The sequence below is a fragment of the Labrus bergylta genome, chromosome 15 (assembly GCF_963930695.1).
Source record: "Labrus bergylta chromosome 15, fLabBer1.1, whole genome shotgun sequence".
NCBI lineage: Eukaryota > Metazoa > Chordata > Actinopteri > Labriformes > Labridae > Labrus > Labrus bergylta.
This window is the reverse complement of record NC_089209.1, coordinates 9,520,690-9,537,934: the sequence shown is the minus strand read 5'-3', so window position 1 is coordinate 9,537,934 and position 17,245 is coordinate 9,520,690. Positions and strand designations below refer to the sequence as shown.

Genomic DNA, 17,245 nt, shown 5'->3' with positions numbered 1-17,245 from the left:
GTGCCCCTGTAACACTGAGCTTGGTCCCCCCCCTGTGGCCACCCCTAATAACACATACACAGTTGTTGTTGCTTGTTGTTGTGGTTTGTGTGTGTGGTTGGTTGTGTGGACGTTTTCTGCTGCAAACATCACCTGCGCATCTGAGCATAGTTGGCAATTACAGGTAGGTAGAAAGGGGAGACACAGGTGAATGGGGAGAGGGAATTAGTGGAAGCCACACAGTTTTTCAACCATAAGTGTGTGAAGATGTTGTCCGGCGCGTTTAGACTTTATCTGTGTTTACGAGCTAGTTTCGTCTGATGCAGAATAGGCCTACACCTGTCTTTTTGTTGGTGTTTTTTAAGATTGTTGATAAATAAATACTGCAAACGTAATTAACATAACGTAATTAACATTCCCTTTTTTCCTTTTTTACCCACCATGAGTTGGAAATGACTTGAAATTCCCTCCAGTGGCACTTTTTATTGTTAGATTGCGACTACAACAGTATTTGACTCAACAACCGGACTCACAATCTAGTATTAAATACTGTTACTGAAACAAATATAAATCATGGTATTTAATGATGTGTGCTTTTATTTGTCATAATATTTATATATTTTTTTAAAGCAATCATCTTTGTCTATTTTTCACCTGGGTTTAATGTTCCCCTCTGACAAAACAACTGGCCCCCGTTTGGCCCCCCTCAGTAAAAGTGGACTAAAACCACCACTGCTTAAAAACATTATGATATTATGATTCTTATCTATTAGTAAACTACGTGTAAAAACAATGTCCCTCAACTAAATATTAAACTTACATTATTTTTATGTAGAAAGGACTACAAAAACGCAGGATACATTTCTGAAAAGATAACTAAAATCAAGCTCTCTTCAACAGTAAAGCCGCGTTTCTGACTACTTTTATTTTGAAACTCAATCAGCCTCTTTCCGGTCTCGTCCTGTCAGTCGCGAGCTTGACGCTCCGTTGCTATCTCCGTCTTTTCTATGGACGGAGGAGCCACATATTCAGCTATGTTTCATGTTGTGTTAGCCGTCAACAGATTGAGATAAGATGGACACCGTCACGACGGACTCTTGTGCGGCCGAGGAGGACGAGTGCTCGGACTCAGAGGTCTTATGTTTGATGAGAGTCGGGAGAAACTCAGACTGGCTTCGCTTGTTCGAAAACACTGAGGTGCAGTTTTGCTAGTTCTAGCTAAGTGGCTAATTAAACCCTTTAACTTTCTCAAGTTCTCGCTGGAGTTGTATTTTTACACATAAAAACATTTTTTCGACCGTAACTCGTTTCTGTTTTTCTTCAGGAAGTTGTTACCGAAGAGCACACACCTGTTTAATTAGCTAAACGAGCTGCACAGGAGCTTTGAAGCGACCTGGCTGGTGTTGATGTTTGTGTTGTGTTTACCTGGCTGGTGTTGATGTTTGTGTTGTGTTTACCTGGCTGGTGTTGATGTTTGTGTTGTGTTTACCTGGCTGGTGTTGATGTTTGTGTTGTGTTGTGACTCTGCAGATCTCCATCGGACGTGGTGTGGATGTGACCTACCAGCTGCTGTCTTCAAGCTGTCCTCTGATGATCTCCAGACTTCACTGCACTTTCAAACAAAGGGATGATGGCCAGTGGACTGTGACAGATAGAAAGGTAACAAAGTTTTTGATTTTTAGCAGTAAGGAACATTTGCCTTTTTATTTTATGATTGTTGGTGTTTTATTTTAGCCTATAAATATTCTCCATAAAAAAATGTTGATAGTACATACACATAGCATTACAGAGACCCCAAACCTTTAATTTCTGTCATATTTTATATCTCACATTTAAATGCAAACAGTAGTTACATCACAGCAGTTGTTGTATTTATTTATTTGTTTATTTGTTTGTTAGGGACAGTGCATATTAATGAACAGCTGCAACAATTACAGCTGTAAAAATGCCAGATTGTAGCAGAAGTGCTAGTTTCCATCTGTTGTCCCTGGGCAGGTAACAGAAAGACAAATAAAATGCAAATACAAAAGCACGAGTGACACAAGACAATAATAAAGGTTAAAGGTGGTCACAGACTTGGTTTTCTTTTGGCCGCTGTTTGAGGTGTGTTTTGAAGGTTGCACGTGTTTGAGTCTCTTTTATTGTGAGTGGGAGAATTTTCCAGTATTTTAGTTCCTTTGACTGACAGAACGGTTTGTCCGAATGTGGTGCGTCTGTGTGGGACCTCACAGTCTCCTCGGGCCCCGGTGCCGATCCCACTGGCAGACTTCAGCTTTATACAGTCCTTCAAAGGAGGAGGAGCATGTCCGTGCAAAATTTTATATATAAAACATGCATGTATTCATGACACAAAGAGTTTCTTCTCCCAGTCTGCAGATTTATTTTTCCCTGTTTTCCCTTAACAACAAATAAACAGAATCTTGAATCTCAAACAACAACAACAAAACCTTCCCCAATAAGTTCCCGGTCAACCAATTACACACCCACTCTAGCCAGACAGTACAAAAACAACAAATACCAACAAAAAGGGAGACGAGACAAACAAAAGAAAAAAAGAAAACAGGGCGTCCAGACATCACATACACATGAATTTGTAAAATTCTTTGTTTTTTTTTATTACTGTATATCACAATCATGACTGCATTAAGCCTCATTTTCATCCAAAGCCTCGTCTGCCTCTCTATTAGCTGCCACACAGTTTAAACTAATGTCAAAAGTTCTTCTTTTCATTTGAAACATTTTTAATGGTGTCCAGCTCAGGACAACTGCTATCTATTATTTCAATAATAAATATATGGATAAATACATTTTTGTCAATGTCATTAAAAACTTGTTGCTGTTGCTTTTTTTTTTTTTCCTTTAGAGCCTCAATGGTGTGTGGGTGAATGGAAACCGCATACCTTCTGAAGAATCCCATCAGCTGAGGCTCGGCGACTCCATTCAACTTGGGGTTCCTGTAATTGGAAACACAGCGGAGTTCGACTACATCCTCGTCCAGCGGCCCCTCAAAGACATCAAACTCAACCTGATAAAAGGACAAAAAGACGGTGCCAAAGCAGCTCATGTTACAAAGAAGACCAAAAGGAAGCTGGCTGTGGAAGAAGTTGAGCCATCTACCTCCAAACCAAAACTGTACCGCTGCTCGTCTTCGGACAAGTCCTTTGCAAAGCCGTGCCCTCTAACACCAGTGATCCCCCTCCGAAGGCTCAGTCACACCCAGCCAGAGGAAACCGGAACCAGCGGACAAGTCCAGGAAACAGACAGGCCCTCAGATGACTTCAGCTCCACCTGTGATCAGGACAACTTGCAAATGTAAGCCCCAGTTGGAGCCTCTTATGGTCTTTTTATATTTTTTTCTCACTTCTCTGTTCGCCAGGATAGCAAAGTCTTTCTCGGCTATGGCTAACAAGTATATTCATTCATTCACCATTGTTAAATGAGCTCTGCATTACATTATATGATATTTATTTAGACTAAAAATATCAGAAAATAGTAACAAAGAATGTTCAACACAGGTTCTGAAAGCCCCAAAACAAGTCAGGACATTTTCACATTAGGCACGATAGTTTCGTACCTTGCCTGATTTATGATTGCTCCCCCCTCCACTCTCCCCCGCTGGTCTGCAGGTGGCTGTAGTTGGTTTGCAAATCTGCCAAAAAGCAGAAAAAAGAAGAAGCAACTGAGTCCATCCTGCCTAATGTGGATGTTGTTGTTTCTAAGATGCTAACAACTACACTCTTTGTACACACACACATCTATCATGCAGCTCAGAGGACTAAACGGGCCTGTGCTGCGCAAATATGACGGTTTTGAAGCGACAGGAGCCGTTTAAAATTAAGTTCGGTTCAAGCAGTCACTCAAATCCAGGCCCGGGTCCATAGTGTGAAACCACCCTTAGTACCTGCTTCTTTTTTATCTGAACATCAAAAACACAATCAGATGCAAATTCCAGAGACACAAACAGAAAATCCTCACCGTTTTGAATCACTAAGCGAAAGAAGTTTGACATTTTAAACTTCATTTACCTTCGTTGATTTTTGCATTTATTTCTCGTTGCAGGTACAGCCAGAACATCCTGCTGCTGAAAGAGAAGGTGGATGACACGGAGAGGCAGGTCGCCTATCTGGGTGGCGAGCCTCAGCAGACTGATCCGCTGAGAGAGGAGCAGGTGAAGGAGCTGCAGGGTCAGCTGGAGACGCTCCGAACCAAGATGCACTGCATGGAGACGTTAGAGAAGTCCTTCAGTGAGACAAAGAGGCAGCTAGAGGTGAGAGGTTTTACAAAAACGTTCTGTGTTTCTGTTTAAAAGTTAAATATTATAGAACGGTATGTTATCACCCTGACAATAACACAATAACAATGATTAAATACTTTTAAATACTTTTATGTTTGTGTTAAATACTTTTTTATGTACTTGAGTCATAAACTCAACATACTTTCTATAACCATGTTATATTTCAAATGTTTTAAGGCTCAGAAAACGCAGCAACAAGAGGAGCTCATGAAGAAGCAGCTGGAAGAGGCCTTACAAGAGGCGAGTAGCATCAATATGAGCAACTTTACAAACAGCTTATTGTCAAAATATGATGAATATAAGCTAATTAGAATGTAGTATTTTGGAGTGCTCTTTTTGCATAAAATTAAATCATCATTGAAGTAGTTTTTATTTTAATTGTCACTCTGTTTTTATCATCCTCAGCAAAGAAAAGTTATAGATGAACTTGCCCTTTCTCGACGAGGCTTTGAAGAGATTCTCTTGGCCAAAAACAAAGAACTGGAAGTGACAAAGGTACGGTGACTTCAAAGTAATTCTATCTGTAATACTTTCTGAATGGTTTAGCAAGACATCAGCAAAAGTTTTTTTAATTCTTTTTGCAGGAGGAGAAAGAAAAGGCGAGGGCCCAGAAGGAAGAAGTAGTTACACAAGTGACTGAAGTTCTGGAGAACGAGCTTCAGTGCATCATCTGCTCTGAACTCTTCATAGAGGTAGGAGGAAGAGTCCGTTTAACACGGTTTAGGCAGATACTGTAGAAAACATGGACGTAGTCTCAGTGATGTCAGCCAAGGGTTACTCAAGGGGAGTTTTCAAGCCCAACAATATCAAAAATCTGTCTCAAATGAACTTCAGTCAACCTTGTAACAAGCATAGAGGTGGAGCTGAGGCGGGACTGATCTTATCCTTCAGGCTGTCAATAATTGTATTTCTTCTGTAAAAATTAGTATTTTAACATGGGTGTTAATGTGACTACTGGGGTTTTTTGAGCAAGCCTCAAGTGGACACTCAAGGAACTTTATTTTTCTTTTTTTTTTTGCACTTGAACAGCTTGCATTTCAGGGTTGATTTTAAGAGTTATTCTCGACTTCTGTAAATACAAATTATTGACACAGAGAGGAAAGCCATTACATAGGAGTACAAAGAGTAAAAAAAAAAGGCTCAATACATGTAAAAGATAGATAATACAGATGTCTGAAATGTGTATTGTCTGTTTGAGGTGCTTTAGTAGAGATAGAAATCAAAAACTCTTCCATGATAATTTAAACGTTTCAATTTGTATTATCATTTTGCAGGCCGTCATCCTGAACTGCGCGCACAGCTTCTGTTGTTTCTGCATCAAACAGTGGCGCAAAAAGAAAGACGAGTGTCCGATCTGCAGACAGGCCATCCAGTCCCAGACCCGCTGTCTGGCCCTGGACAACTGCATCAACAGCATGGTTGAAAACTTGAGCCTGGACATGAAGGCCAGGCGGCAGACCCTTGTCTCTGAGAGGAAAGGTGAGAGGTGCGTTATCAGCAGTGTCAAATGGATCCCACAGTAAACCCTTTTGATGAAAGAGCTTCATGAACAGATGATGATCTATTAAAAGGCAGAAAATAGACTTCATCTTTAGGAGGGAGAAATGATACAATTACAAACATGTAACAGAAAAGAAGATCTGTAACACATCATCTATGTTTTGGGTGCCTGGTGTTTTATCCAAACGCAGATCTTGTGGCTCATTCTTGTACTTCAAACGGAAAATTATTGCATATGCCCTTTGTTTATTTATCACCTGATCATAGAGTTATATATTGTATAATATATTTAACCTTGGTTTACATTTCTTGTGTCAAAGTGAAGTATTTGAAGTATACTGGATCAACATCTTTAACCCTAACCTACACACATACCTGCAGCAGTGACTTTAGTCCATTATATGTTTACTGGAGTCCCCTGCCTCTCATTCTCCATCACACAACAAACTGCACTATGTGACACTGATGTAGCTTTTTCTGTCAGGATCACATTCATTCACAAGTTCTCACATAGATCACATGTACAGCATGAATATCTGCCCGACAGTGCACTTACTAGCAATGATTAGCGATGTCACTTTTCATGACATCAAATAACTGGAGAGCCTCGACACCTCGGGGCGAACCCAGTAAACAAAACTCTTCTGGTGACCTCGAGCAAAGTGCTTGACCTTCAGCTGGTGTGATGAAGCTGCTCAGAGGCTCTCAGGCAGGAGAAGAAATGTTTGTACAGTGTGGAGCTGATGGAATACAGTTAACATTTTGATCACAAGGGGGCAGCACAATCAGGCTAATTCATGTCTTGTCAATCGTGAAACTGAAAACAGTATGATGTTGCATAAAAAATATTTATTATGACTATCAGGTGGCATGGTGATAAAATTGTGTTTGCATAAGTGGAAACACTTTGCATTTGCTGCACCTGGGGAATATATCAACCGTTTATGATCGTAATAGAGATACAAACAGTCAAAAAGTGACGGGGCAACTGTGGCTCAGTTAGTAAATTCAGTCGTGTCTCAACCGCAAGGTTAAGGGTTTGATCCACAGCTCCTGCAGCTACATGTCCGATGTGTCCTTGGGCTAGACACTTAATCCCAGGTTGCCTCCGCTGCTTCGTCTTTTGTCGTATAAACTATTTTTTTGACTAGAAGATACATCTAGAAAAATGTATGTTTCTTTAATGGAATGCTAAAGCTTCTTTAAAGAGTTTTTTTTTGCAAGGTATCAAACAAGTGAACATGAGCAGGACAAACACATCAAAGAGATAAAGGTTTTGCTATGTCCACAGGGGGGCGCCAAAATCCCCTAACATCAAAGGTTCCTCACAGCAGCTCTTGGTGTCCTGATTGTGACACAGAGGGAAGATGCTGCTCTTTCAAATTTGTGTTAAGAGACACTTTAACTGTATTCTTTTCTCTTTTTTTTTGTCCAGCAGCTGAGTCGGCTCAGCTGATTCAGGTGATCCATGACGACGACAGCAGTAGGAGCAGCGACAGTGACAGCGGCAGCATGGTGTCCATAGACAGCATCCTGAGCTCTGTGGTCTCTGTGGACACAGACAGCAGCATCCACTTGGACTCCAGTTCTCCTTACAGCGGGTACTCTGATGATAGTGTCGATCAGTCTGAGGACTAGCTCCTGTGGCCAGCGGGCGGTAATGTGAATCGGACTCTCAGGCGCCGTTGTTTTGCGTTTTCCGAAGAATATTACAGCGGGACATTAAAGCTGGTGCACAAAGTTTGGTCTCATGAAGAGTCCAGTTACTAGATTCATTTGAGGTTTGTTTTTCTTTTTGTTAAAATATACGTTGTCTTATTGTCTTTATTTACATCAAAAAGAATAAAGTTTCTTCGGTAGCATTCTCACAGACACTCCTGACTGTCAATAACACCATTTTTGTATTCAAGTGTGCTGATTATTTCATGGAGCGCATACTTCTAAAAGGGATCTTCATTTGCATCTCAGTTACCACACAACAGTAACATAGCTCAACTTGCGCATTTATCATCACATTATTATAACTTGAGTGCAATGATTACAGATTAATCCTTAAAAAAGTAAATAAAAAACGACAAACATTAAAATGACATGAACTGAATCCAACAGCATTAACATCAGTAAAGCTAGTAACGAGAGAAAAGAAAGCGAGCCTATTAAGTCATCACCTGTAAAACAAAGGAACTAAAGCAGGCCGAACATTTGTGTGTTAACCTCCTGATGTTAAAACATCTTCCAATCGCATAGAAACAATGATTTAAGCCAGCTGTAGGTGAAAAACGAGCCACAATGGGACATCACGTCCTGACACTTATTGTAATCGTTTGCGTTCCATTCAGCGATGGCCTGATTTCTTTTCATCCATCCTCACGACCTCTTGGGAGTTACCCAGCCTGGAATTAAACACTCCCTCTGGCAACACTTCAGAGTTTACATCTCCTCTCCCTCGTCCTGACTAACATAAACCACTGAATGTTTTCATCTCAGGAAATCACTGATAAGTAAAAGCTTAATTATAATTTTTTTTAATACAACCTACATTTTGGGACATTTTAAAGTCTATCAGCACATGACTTTGAGGCAGCTAATGGTGAGGAAGATCAGTGGCTTTTGAAGAAAAAGGAGACTTAATGCAGTCATTGTTACATTTTTTTTTTTACAAAACAAAATCAGAACCAGGCGTGTTTTCATCCAACTTTTTATTATTCTCGGCGAGATAATAAAGCTGAGCAAATTCTGTGCTTAAACTTTCTTATTTTGGAAGTTAACATAATGTACTGAAGTTAATACTGATACCTGTCTTGTAATATAAAAACTAACCAGTCCATAAGTGAGAAAATGTGTTATTTCTGTATACTTTTTTTTTTTTAATGTCTGTTACCTCCGCTGCCGGATAGGCTTCAGATGAGGTCTTTAACAGCGTAGCGCAGAATCAGCCTTTGTTTACATTTCCACAGCAGATTTCTCTATTCCTGATGCATTTGAGTGTCTAAGACAGCAGGATGAGAGTTTTTTTTATGTATGAAAAATCAAACACTATTAATTTAAAGTACAAGATCACTGTAGAAAGATGTACAGGTTCTACACAGGAGCTTTAATACTTTTTGTGCAGGACAAAATTCAGTTCCATAAAGTACTCCTCCTCAATACAGTTTTTCATTCATGCCACTGCTCTAAAATACCTGTTAATTGTAGCCTGTCAAGTCAATGTCATGGCTGCTTTAAAAAATAAGAAAACGGTTATGAAATACTGTAATTTATGTGAAATTTAAAAACAGATTTCCATTTTGGTCATAACATGTGTTCTGTATTTGCTTAGCAACTAGTACAACAGCTCCATAGGCGTTTGTCATCATCCATCAGGCATTTGTTGCCGACCAGCCTCCCCTTCCAGAGAAATGACGTTAGTTATAAAATGAAACGTAGGGCAACTGTGAGAGTGGTGCAAATATATCTTTTACAAACATACATTTTTACAGGTTTTTACAACATAAATGAACAACTTCATTAATAAAAGTCTTTGTGCAAATTTACTTCAACAAAAAAATATTTTTCAGGCAGACGAGAGGTGGGTGCCCGCTCCGCACACTCACCTTTCCTTTTTGGATTTTTTTGTAAAGATATGAGCAACTTTACAAAGAGCTTATTGTCAAAATATGATAAATATAAGCTAATTAGAATGCAGTATTTTGGAGTGCTCTTTTTGCATAAAACCCCCCCCTCTTTGGCACCCTAGTCAGCCACCTACCTCGCCTGTAGGAAGCGCCCACCCCTGCTCGTTAGCTGTGTTAATTAGCAGCTGTTGATATTCACAGGAACAGGTGTTTTTACTGTAATACATAATTAGATATCCATATACCGTGAGCTGGAGATATTAGAGGCATATTGCTCATGTACTTATTTTTTTCCTGATTATCTTAAGGGTGTTATACAATTATAAAAATTGGTAGTGTTATCAGTGCTAACAATATATATATATATTCAAGTTTGACTACTCTAATGCTGTCAATATGAATGAAGTCCAAGATTCACCCCCAGTAATTGATGAGGCTATCAACCTTTTTATGCTACTGGGGTTTATTCACATGGAGTTAAAAGAGAATGTACATATTATGTGAAAAAATACTCTTCAATTTTGGCAATGGTCTTTTTTAAGATGATGTCTCGCTCAAGAAGCTCCTCTTGAATTTACCTTTGCATACATGCATCAGTCCTTAATAGCGTCAGACAGCTGAATCACACTGCCTAATGTCAAGACGATGATTTTCAGCCCAATCAGTGGATGTCTGCGGTTGTTGTTTGTTGCAGATTCAGGGACTCCCCAAAATCCCCCATGATTCATCCCATGCTGACTCTACCCAGAGTGCCATGGGAAAGCAGCTCACAAGGCGAGTTTGCCTCCTGTGCCGATGTCAAGCCGGTCCATTAAAGCCAGAGTACGAGGGAAGCGTGTGTTTGTCAGGCCGTATTACGTGAGGACGACACTGATGGACTGCCCTCGGGGGCTACAGTTGGAGCCTCTCGTTGCTCCATCCAACCCTCCACCCCTCACTTGGAGCAACCTTACCTCTCTCTTTCTTGCCTTCTCTCTCCAGCCTTGCATAGAAAACACAAAGTTCTCGCCTGATAACATTTCTTAAAGTAGTTCAAGTATAGATTCACTGAATTTAAACGCACAGCTCTGGTGTGCTCTTAAGACACGCTTGACCTTTATGAAAACTTAATGACTGAACAAAAAATCAATTAATTGTTTTTGTCCAGGTTTTTTTTTTTTTATGTCACTGCGAATATTCCAAAAGTAGAATCAGATTTAGGTTTTTAAAAAGTGCTGACTTTATGCTTTTTTTGGTCACATTATAGTTAACCAAATTGGTTTAAGTCAAAATGAGCAACTTGATTACAATACTTTAACATTCTTGATCATTTTCTGATATTTATTTTTAATCTAAAATGTGTTTTACATAAATTATTTTTATTCAATTATGTCATCAAGTCTTTGATCATATCATTTAAGTTTATCCTCCTACATCCACACAGATGAAACAGTTCTTGAGTGCCTTGAACTAAAGTAACAGGGGTATAAATCTCTGCCCTTTGTGGTGTGGTACACTATCTTTAAAAATGTAATATCTTTGCACACTAATCAAAAAATCTGAACAGATACTTCCTCCAGGAGTCAGAATAAAATGTCATATCTTCCCTCTCTAAACAGCTCATACGTTTATAAAAAAAAGATCAACTTGAGTATAGTTGTGCCCCTTGTTGAAGAAATTACTAAGACTTGACTCCATACAATAAGACTCAGTTGACTCAGATGGCTTACGTTGACTCAGTTTATTCATTCAGATGAATACTCATGAGGAGACATGATTCAGCATCACACTTCTGTACTCGTGTCTTGCTCAATCACATCTGCCGAACTTCTCGAAAGGCATCGCATTTATCCTAAAAGACATTATCATTATCAGGGTCGTGTCACATTGACCCACCTAGACTAAACTGTGATGTCTATAACACTGGAGCAGACAATACGTCTACCAAACATCCTTACAGATATCAGGAAGAACAGTTGACACTCTCTAAGCTGTACTTGGTGTTCTAATAACAACTGAACTCTGTCAGGTCTGACTGACATTAGAGAACAGTGAATAATCCTAATTACATTTGTACATTATAATCTAAATAACTACAGAAATTCCACCACACCCCTCACTGTGTCACATTGAAAGTTGAAAATTACTCAGAGCTGTGTGATGCCGTTATATCCCAGGAAAGATGGATTAAAAGAAAAAAACGACAGCAACCTCACTCCACTTATACAGTATATCTTTATCTGCAGGTGATGATAAGACTCCCACAATGTGGCTCAAATTCAAGCACGGCAAAGACTTGACGTGAAAAATTAAGAACAAACGAATGCTTCCATCTACAGTAAAGCAAATTGGATGTATGTGTGCATCAAGGATGTAGAAAACATTGTTTTTAACTGTAACTACTTTTCTATTTAACAGCCATAATTATTTCTCTTTCTTTTCTAATTTCTTCCCTCATCTACCTTAGCTGTGCACCTGCTTTGTGTTGTTGTTTGCAAGAAAGATGGATACACTCCAACATACTCCAATCCAAAAAGCTCATGGTCCATATTCCTGGTCCATCTGTCGGCTCTTTAGATCCAATTTTTTCCCAGCATGATCAGGCCAAACCCTGCAGCAGATCCTAGCACACAGCCTCCTGCAACACTGGTGTCACAGACCTGGGACACTCATTCAATAACAGCCTATAACGCATTTATCTCATGTCCAGCTGTTTACAAAAGTCTTTACTTTGTGGCTTTCCCCAGGCTACTCTTTAAATGCCTGCACTGAATCATAAATAGCGTAAAGTATTATTCTTTATTCTTGTTTTTTATTGTAACAGAATTGATGATTTGCAGAGTTCAAGTAAACAAAAATTAGATTTACATATTGGCTACGAAATCCGCCTTATCTCACTGCAAGCCACAGATTGTGTGATGAATATAGGCCTAAACCTAATGATATGATAAACGATAATAGACTATTACAGTCTGTAGTCAATTTTTTGTAGTTTAGGTCCATTTTCACGATATTGCTGTCATCATTGTTTTATGAAATATCATTTGAAATGCAAAATTCTACTTGCATTAATATATTTTTAGAATTAGGTATTAGTTCCTATTTTCGAATAAAAAAAACCAAATACTTCATCAACCACAGGTATGCGTCCTCAGTCTTATGTTGCATTCACTGAAAGTTGGATATTCCAGCCGTTGATACTATCGACACGCAATTTTGAAAATAAAACTCACGATATCTCATCTCTGTATTTTAAAACGTTCCATAATGTCATGTCTTATCAATATAGCAGAAACTAGTGCAAATCAATAAAACATTAGAAAGCAGAATAATGTTTATAGGCCTACTAGAAGTCCGCGCGGTACCGTACGGTAACGTTTGGTTCTGAAATTTCCCAGGTTGCGGCAGAAACTGATCTACGGGCATTCTGTTACCAAGGAGACAGACGAGGTCGAGACCAGTACTCCTCAGGTAATCGTTTATGTATGAATTGAATTAAATCGTTAAATATGAATGGTTAACACTATAATTAAGGGTATGTAACTATCTAAATTACAGAAAGAATATATGAAGGTATTAGTTTCCATTGTTTTTATCAAGAGACGATGTTTTTCGGACAATTCAAAAATACAAGTTGGAAGCAAACACTAGCGCAGAGAGTCTTTCTGCAGCAGGTAGGCCTATTTGAGGCTGTAGGGCCAATTTCAGGAATCACAGGTCATGAAAACAAACTAATGTAAATACACAAGAAAATAATGAAGAATGCATCAACAGTGAAATTAGTTACACTTTTCATTTATAAGTAATGAGTCTTTTCTTTAAGCAGAACACAAAACCCCTGCAGAAATGTCGAGGTCTTCTTATCATCCAGGAGCTAACCTAAACCCAGCCAAGGACTACAGAAGGGGGAGAAGGATCATTGCTGAAGATCCAGACTGGTACCTGACTTTAGTGCCTCGCTTATCAAAACTGTGTCTGCAAAGCATCATTAAAAACTTTGAAGGTTTGCTAGTTCGTTTTTTTTCTGCCATCATTTTTGCATGATTAGTTATACTGTGAATTCAGCTTAATGCAAAATTTGAACCTGTTACAGTGAGGCAGATGTTCGAAGAGCTTAAACCCAGCGAGAAAGAGTTTGTGCAAGAAGGACTGTCTACTTCCCTGCCCCTGGATGTGACCGCCAACTGGATCACAGATGGAGTTTACTGGAAGCGATGCTGTGAGGGGCGGTGGGACCTTTGTGATGTCTCCCATTATGGAAACAGCTGGAAGCGAATGTTTTTTGAGAGGCACATGGAGAACATTATTGAGCTTTTTATTCCAGAGGTAACAGAGACAAATAAAGTTCTGGATTTGGTGCCAATTTGTAAGAATTATGTCAAAAGGCTCGACATTACCCAGCTCCTACCACCTATCAAGGAGCCACAGACAGAGGAAGAGGAAGATGGCTTGGAGTTGTTAGGCAATAATGAAGGACCATCCATTGACCACTTTAACTTTAACATCCTGCTCAGTAAGCTGACAAACCTGGAAGAGCTCCATTTGGTTTATCGGGTCAAGCAATGTGGAATGAACTTTGAATGGCAGATGTTTGAGATGACTGACCGAGATTGTGAGTCCCTTGCAACAGCCCTTAAGTCCTGCATGACTCTTAAGGTGAATATCGATTACTTCCAGCTGTTTGTAACAACAATAGAATTTTCTTTGTTGTGATTCAACCATTCTGGCTTTCTTGCCAGTTATGAAACATCCCTTACAGATGTTTTACAGTCCCATATGTCATGAAACAAGGAAATTGTTGTTGACTTTACCCAAGCATAAAATTCATGCTCTATTTAGATCTCAGAACAGACAGCAGAGCCTCTGGCTGCAGCCTGAATAAGTCACTATATGACACAACATTTTTGTCATATTAATTTATTACAGCATGAGAACGTTGAATGTATCTGCCAGACGCTGTGCATGATATGGGAACCATACCAGAGATTATTGGATTTGAAAGTAGGGCTGCAACAATATGTGTATTTTTTATTATATCTGAAAATGATTAAATATACCGAATTGGGTTTCCCAGTTAACAAATGCAACTTATTGAAACCAAAATATTTTTGATTTAGAATTATATTAATCTGACAAAAAGCAAATTTGAGATGCTAAAAACAGTCGAGGTTTGGTGTGTTGTCGGCCTTGTGGTTGCATGGAGGCTTTGGTCCTTTGGGCAAGCAGCCCTGGTTCGAGTCCGAAGCTCCTTTACCGCATGTCATTCCCCACTCTCTCTCGTCCCAAATTTCTGACTCTATCCACTATTCTATCTCTAAACAAAGGCATTTGTTTGCCCTTTGTGTTAAATAACTTTCAATGTGCTTCTCACCATATTCTCTATCGCACCTTTCTGTCTACTGTTTCCGCAGCTTCTCAGGCTCCATGAAAGTCACATTGATGATAAAAAGTGCCGCCTGCTGGTGAAACACCTTTTGGACCATCCGTCCCTGAGGAAGCTGGACTTTTCTTACAACCTGATCGGAGACAGAGGAACCAGAGCCGTCGCTAAACTACTCGCCAGGAGTAAACTGGAGACCCTGAACATGTGCTGCAATGAAATCAGAGAACATGGAGCCAAAGCTATAGCTCATGCCTTGTCCAACAACTCCACCCTTTTGTCTCTTAACCTGCGTCTGAACCGTTTGGGGGACGAGGGGGGTCAGGCTATTGGGAAGGCCTTGCTGAACAACGACAACAACACCCTTCTTCACCTGCACCTGGGAGGCAATACGTTGACGGCACCAACTGCCATCGCACTTGCCAAAGTGATTGCTCAGAATAAAACCTTAAAGGGCATCAATCTCTCCTGCAACAACCTGGGTGTGGTAAGTAGTGCTTATCACAGTGCTGACTACCAGGGTGGGGATATATTTTCCGTTATAAAGTTTTATCTGAGGGTGGTGTGCTAAAAAAAATTCCAGAAGTTGCTGTGCAAGAGCTGAGAACATTGGAGACTGAGAGTGACAAGTTTAAACGTTAAATCAATTGCAATTGGGCTCTGTGTTCAATCTTACAGTATAACAGCAGCTGAAGGAAACCTTTTCATACACACCCTGTCATGATGTGAAATCAGCTCTAAACCTTCTCACCTTTATTGACCAAGCAATTCATGAGAAAAAGAATGTCAGATTACCGAACAGTCAAAGAAGCCCTGTACATTCAAAAGATGTCCACATATTTCACTCTCACTCGCTACACTACACTGATATTGCAATCCCAGGAGCTGTGTCCCTATCCATTAACAAAAAGGACATTGACCTCTCCACAAAATCTGTAAAACCATTTATTACACAACACAAAAAAACACATAAACCTGTAAATAACCAGAGACTGAATATAAGACTTATTGGCTATTGCATCTTACAAAGAATGCAAACAGACAACCAAACTCTTTTTAAAAATGTATTGGCGTCATAGTGCAACAATCAAATAGTGCTATGAAATACTGCCAAGAAAAAAAGGTCCCCAAAAAGTCACTGAAATCCAACCTATGTAAATACTATAGGAATGAAGGCCCTGTCGGATGGAAGCAACCTACTTTTGCTTTTCATAAAAATGTGACAGTTACTTCTCTGTTGAAAATCTTATCAAGTTAGTTCCGTTGATTCGCTGGATTTCCTTTCGCTGAACTACTACCACTCAAAGCTACTGCCTCTGTACACAGCGTACAGTGAATGTAGCAGACAGAAAAGCTTGAAAGTGCACAGGTTTTCAATTATTCATAGATATACAGCATGTGGAAAACATGCAATAATGGAAAGCTATTGTAAGTGAGTTTTGTTTCCCCCGTGAGAGCTGTATCCGATTTTTCCTCTCTCGTTGTTCAGTTTGTGTCTGACCGGAATAAACTGTGGAGGATCAAAAATCACCCACATAGCAGAAATGCAACGTGCTGTACCGTCAATATCTGTGACCTCGGTGTACGCCTCACAAAAATATATAGACACAACAGTGTAACACTGTTGACACTCACAGTGAGCAGTTTACAAAGTGTAGGCAGTTCCTGACAGTAAAGGTTGCAGAGCGCTGATTTTTCCAAGGTTGTCATGACTTTCCTAGAACAGCATTCTGTGAAGTGTTCATCATGGATGTATGCATCATCAGTGCCTCTCTCTCTCTCTCTCTCTCCCTGTGTGGGTGTGTGTGTGTGGGTGTGTGTAGGCTGGAGGAAAAGCTCTGGAGGAGGCGATGTCTTACAACACCAATATAACAGAGTGTGATATCCGTCAGACAGAGGTGGATGAGCAGAGTGTTTCCTTCATAAACCAGGTGGTTTGGAAAAACAAGAGTTCAGAAAAAAAGAAAAAAACTCAAGAGAATAAATCCAAATAGACCTAAACAGCTTTATTTTTGAATAAAAACCCAACTTAATCAAGTTTGATTGAGGATTCCCGTTCCTCGCCCTGCATTATCCTGTCTTAAAGTGCACATGCTTTGCTCTGCATTTCAAACTAAAGTAGATTAAATTTAAGATTTGATCTCACAGCGGGAAAAAGAAGAAAAAATGGTAGCCCTAAAAAGACAGAAAATGCGTTGAAAACGTTCCATTTGTCACCTTTCCATTGTAATTCTTATTTTGACTTTTGATGTCAATTTCGGATGTTCACAAAAAAAAGTTAATGAGATCATTTCACATAAGGAAGTCCTGTGTTTTTGCACTTTTCAAATGAAAATGTTAGAAAACTACAAAAGCAGATTGTGCAGTATCGCTCACCAGCATATTTATCACAAATTAAGACGTAGTCCTCCATACGTCCAGTTTCCATGATGTGAAGTATGAAATGATGACTTCTTTGATAGGAGAACATGTGTCTTAAAGTAGTTATCCATCCACACA

The 17,245-nt window shown here is 39.5% G+C and overlaps 2 protein-coding genes across 5 annotated transcripts; both read left to right on the top strand.

The window, feature by feature from the left end:
• Positions 1-944: 944 nt before the first annotated feature.
• Positions 945-7,641, top strand: rnf8 (ring finger protein 8, E3 ubiquitin protein ligase). 4 transcript variants are annotated; one of them, XM_020628334.3, is made up of 9 exons: positions 945-1,176; positions 1,510-1,638; positions 2,843-3,291; positions 4,039-4,246; positions 4,451-4,513; positions 4,679-4,768; positions 4,858-4,965; positions 5,548-5,759; positions 7,212-7,349. In XM_020628334.3, the coding sequence occupies exons 1-9, from the start codon at positions 1,054-1,056 to the stop codon at positions 7,213-7,215; spliced, it is 1,386 nt and encodes a 461-aa protein (XP_020483990.1). In that variant the 5' UTR covers positions 945-1,053; the 3' UTR covers positions 7,216-7,349. The 4 variants fall into 4 exon arrangements, with proteins under 4 accessions (XP_020483990.1, XP_020483984.1, XP_020483980.1 ...); XM_020628328.3 differs by having other exon boundaries at positions 7,209-7,346; XM_020628324.3 differs by having other exon boundaries at positions 946-1,176; positions 5,548-5,752; positions 7,212-7,641.
• Positions 7,642-10,783: 3,142 nt separating this feature from the next.
• Positions 10,784-16,740, top strand: tcte1 (t-complex-associated-testis-expressed 1). Its single transcript, XM_065963485.1, has 5 exons — positions 10,784-12,837; positions 13,193-13,369; positions 13,460-14,022; positions 14,778-15,233; positions 16,570-16,740. Exons 2-5 carry the CDS (start codon positions 13,213-13,215, stop codon positions 16,738-16,740), a joined length of 1,347 nt encoding a protein of 448 aa, XP_065819557.1. The 5' UTR covers positions 10,784-12,837; positions 13,193-13,212.
• Positions 16,741-17,245: the final 505 nt, after the last annotated feature.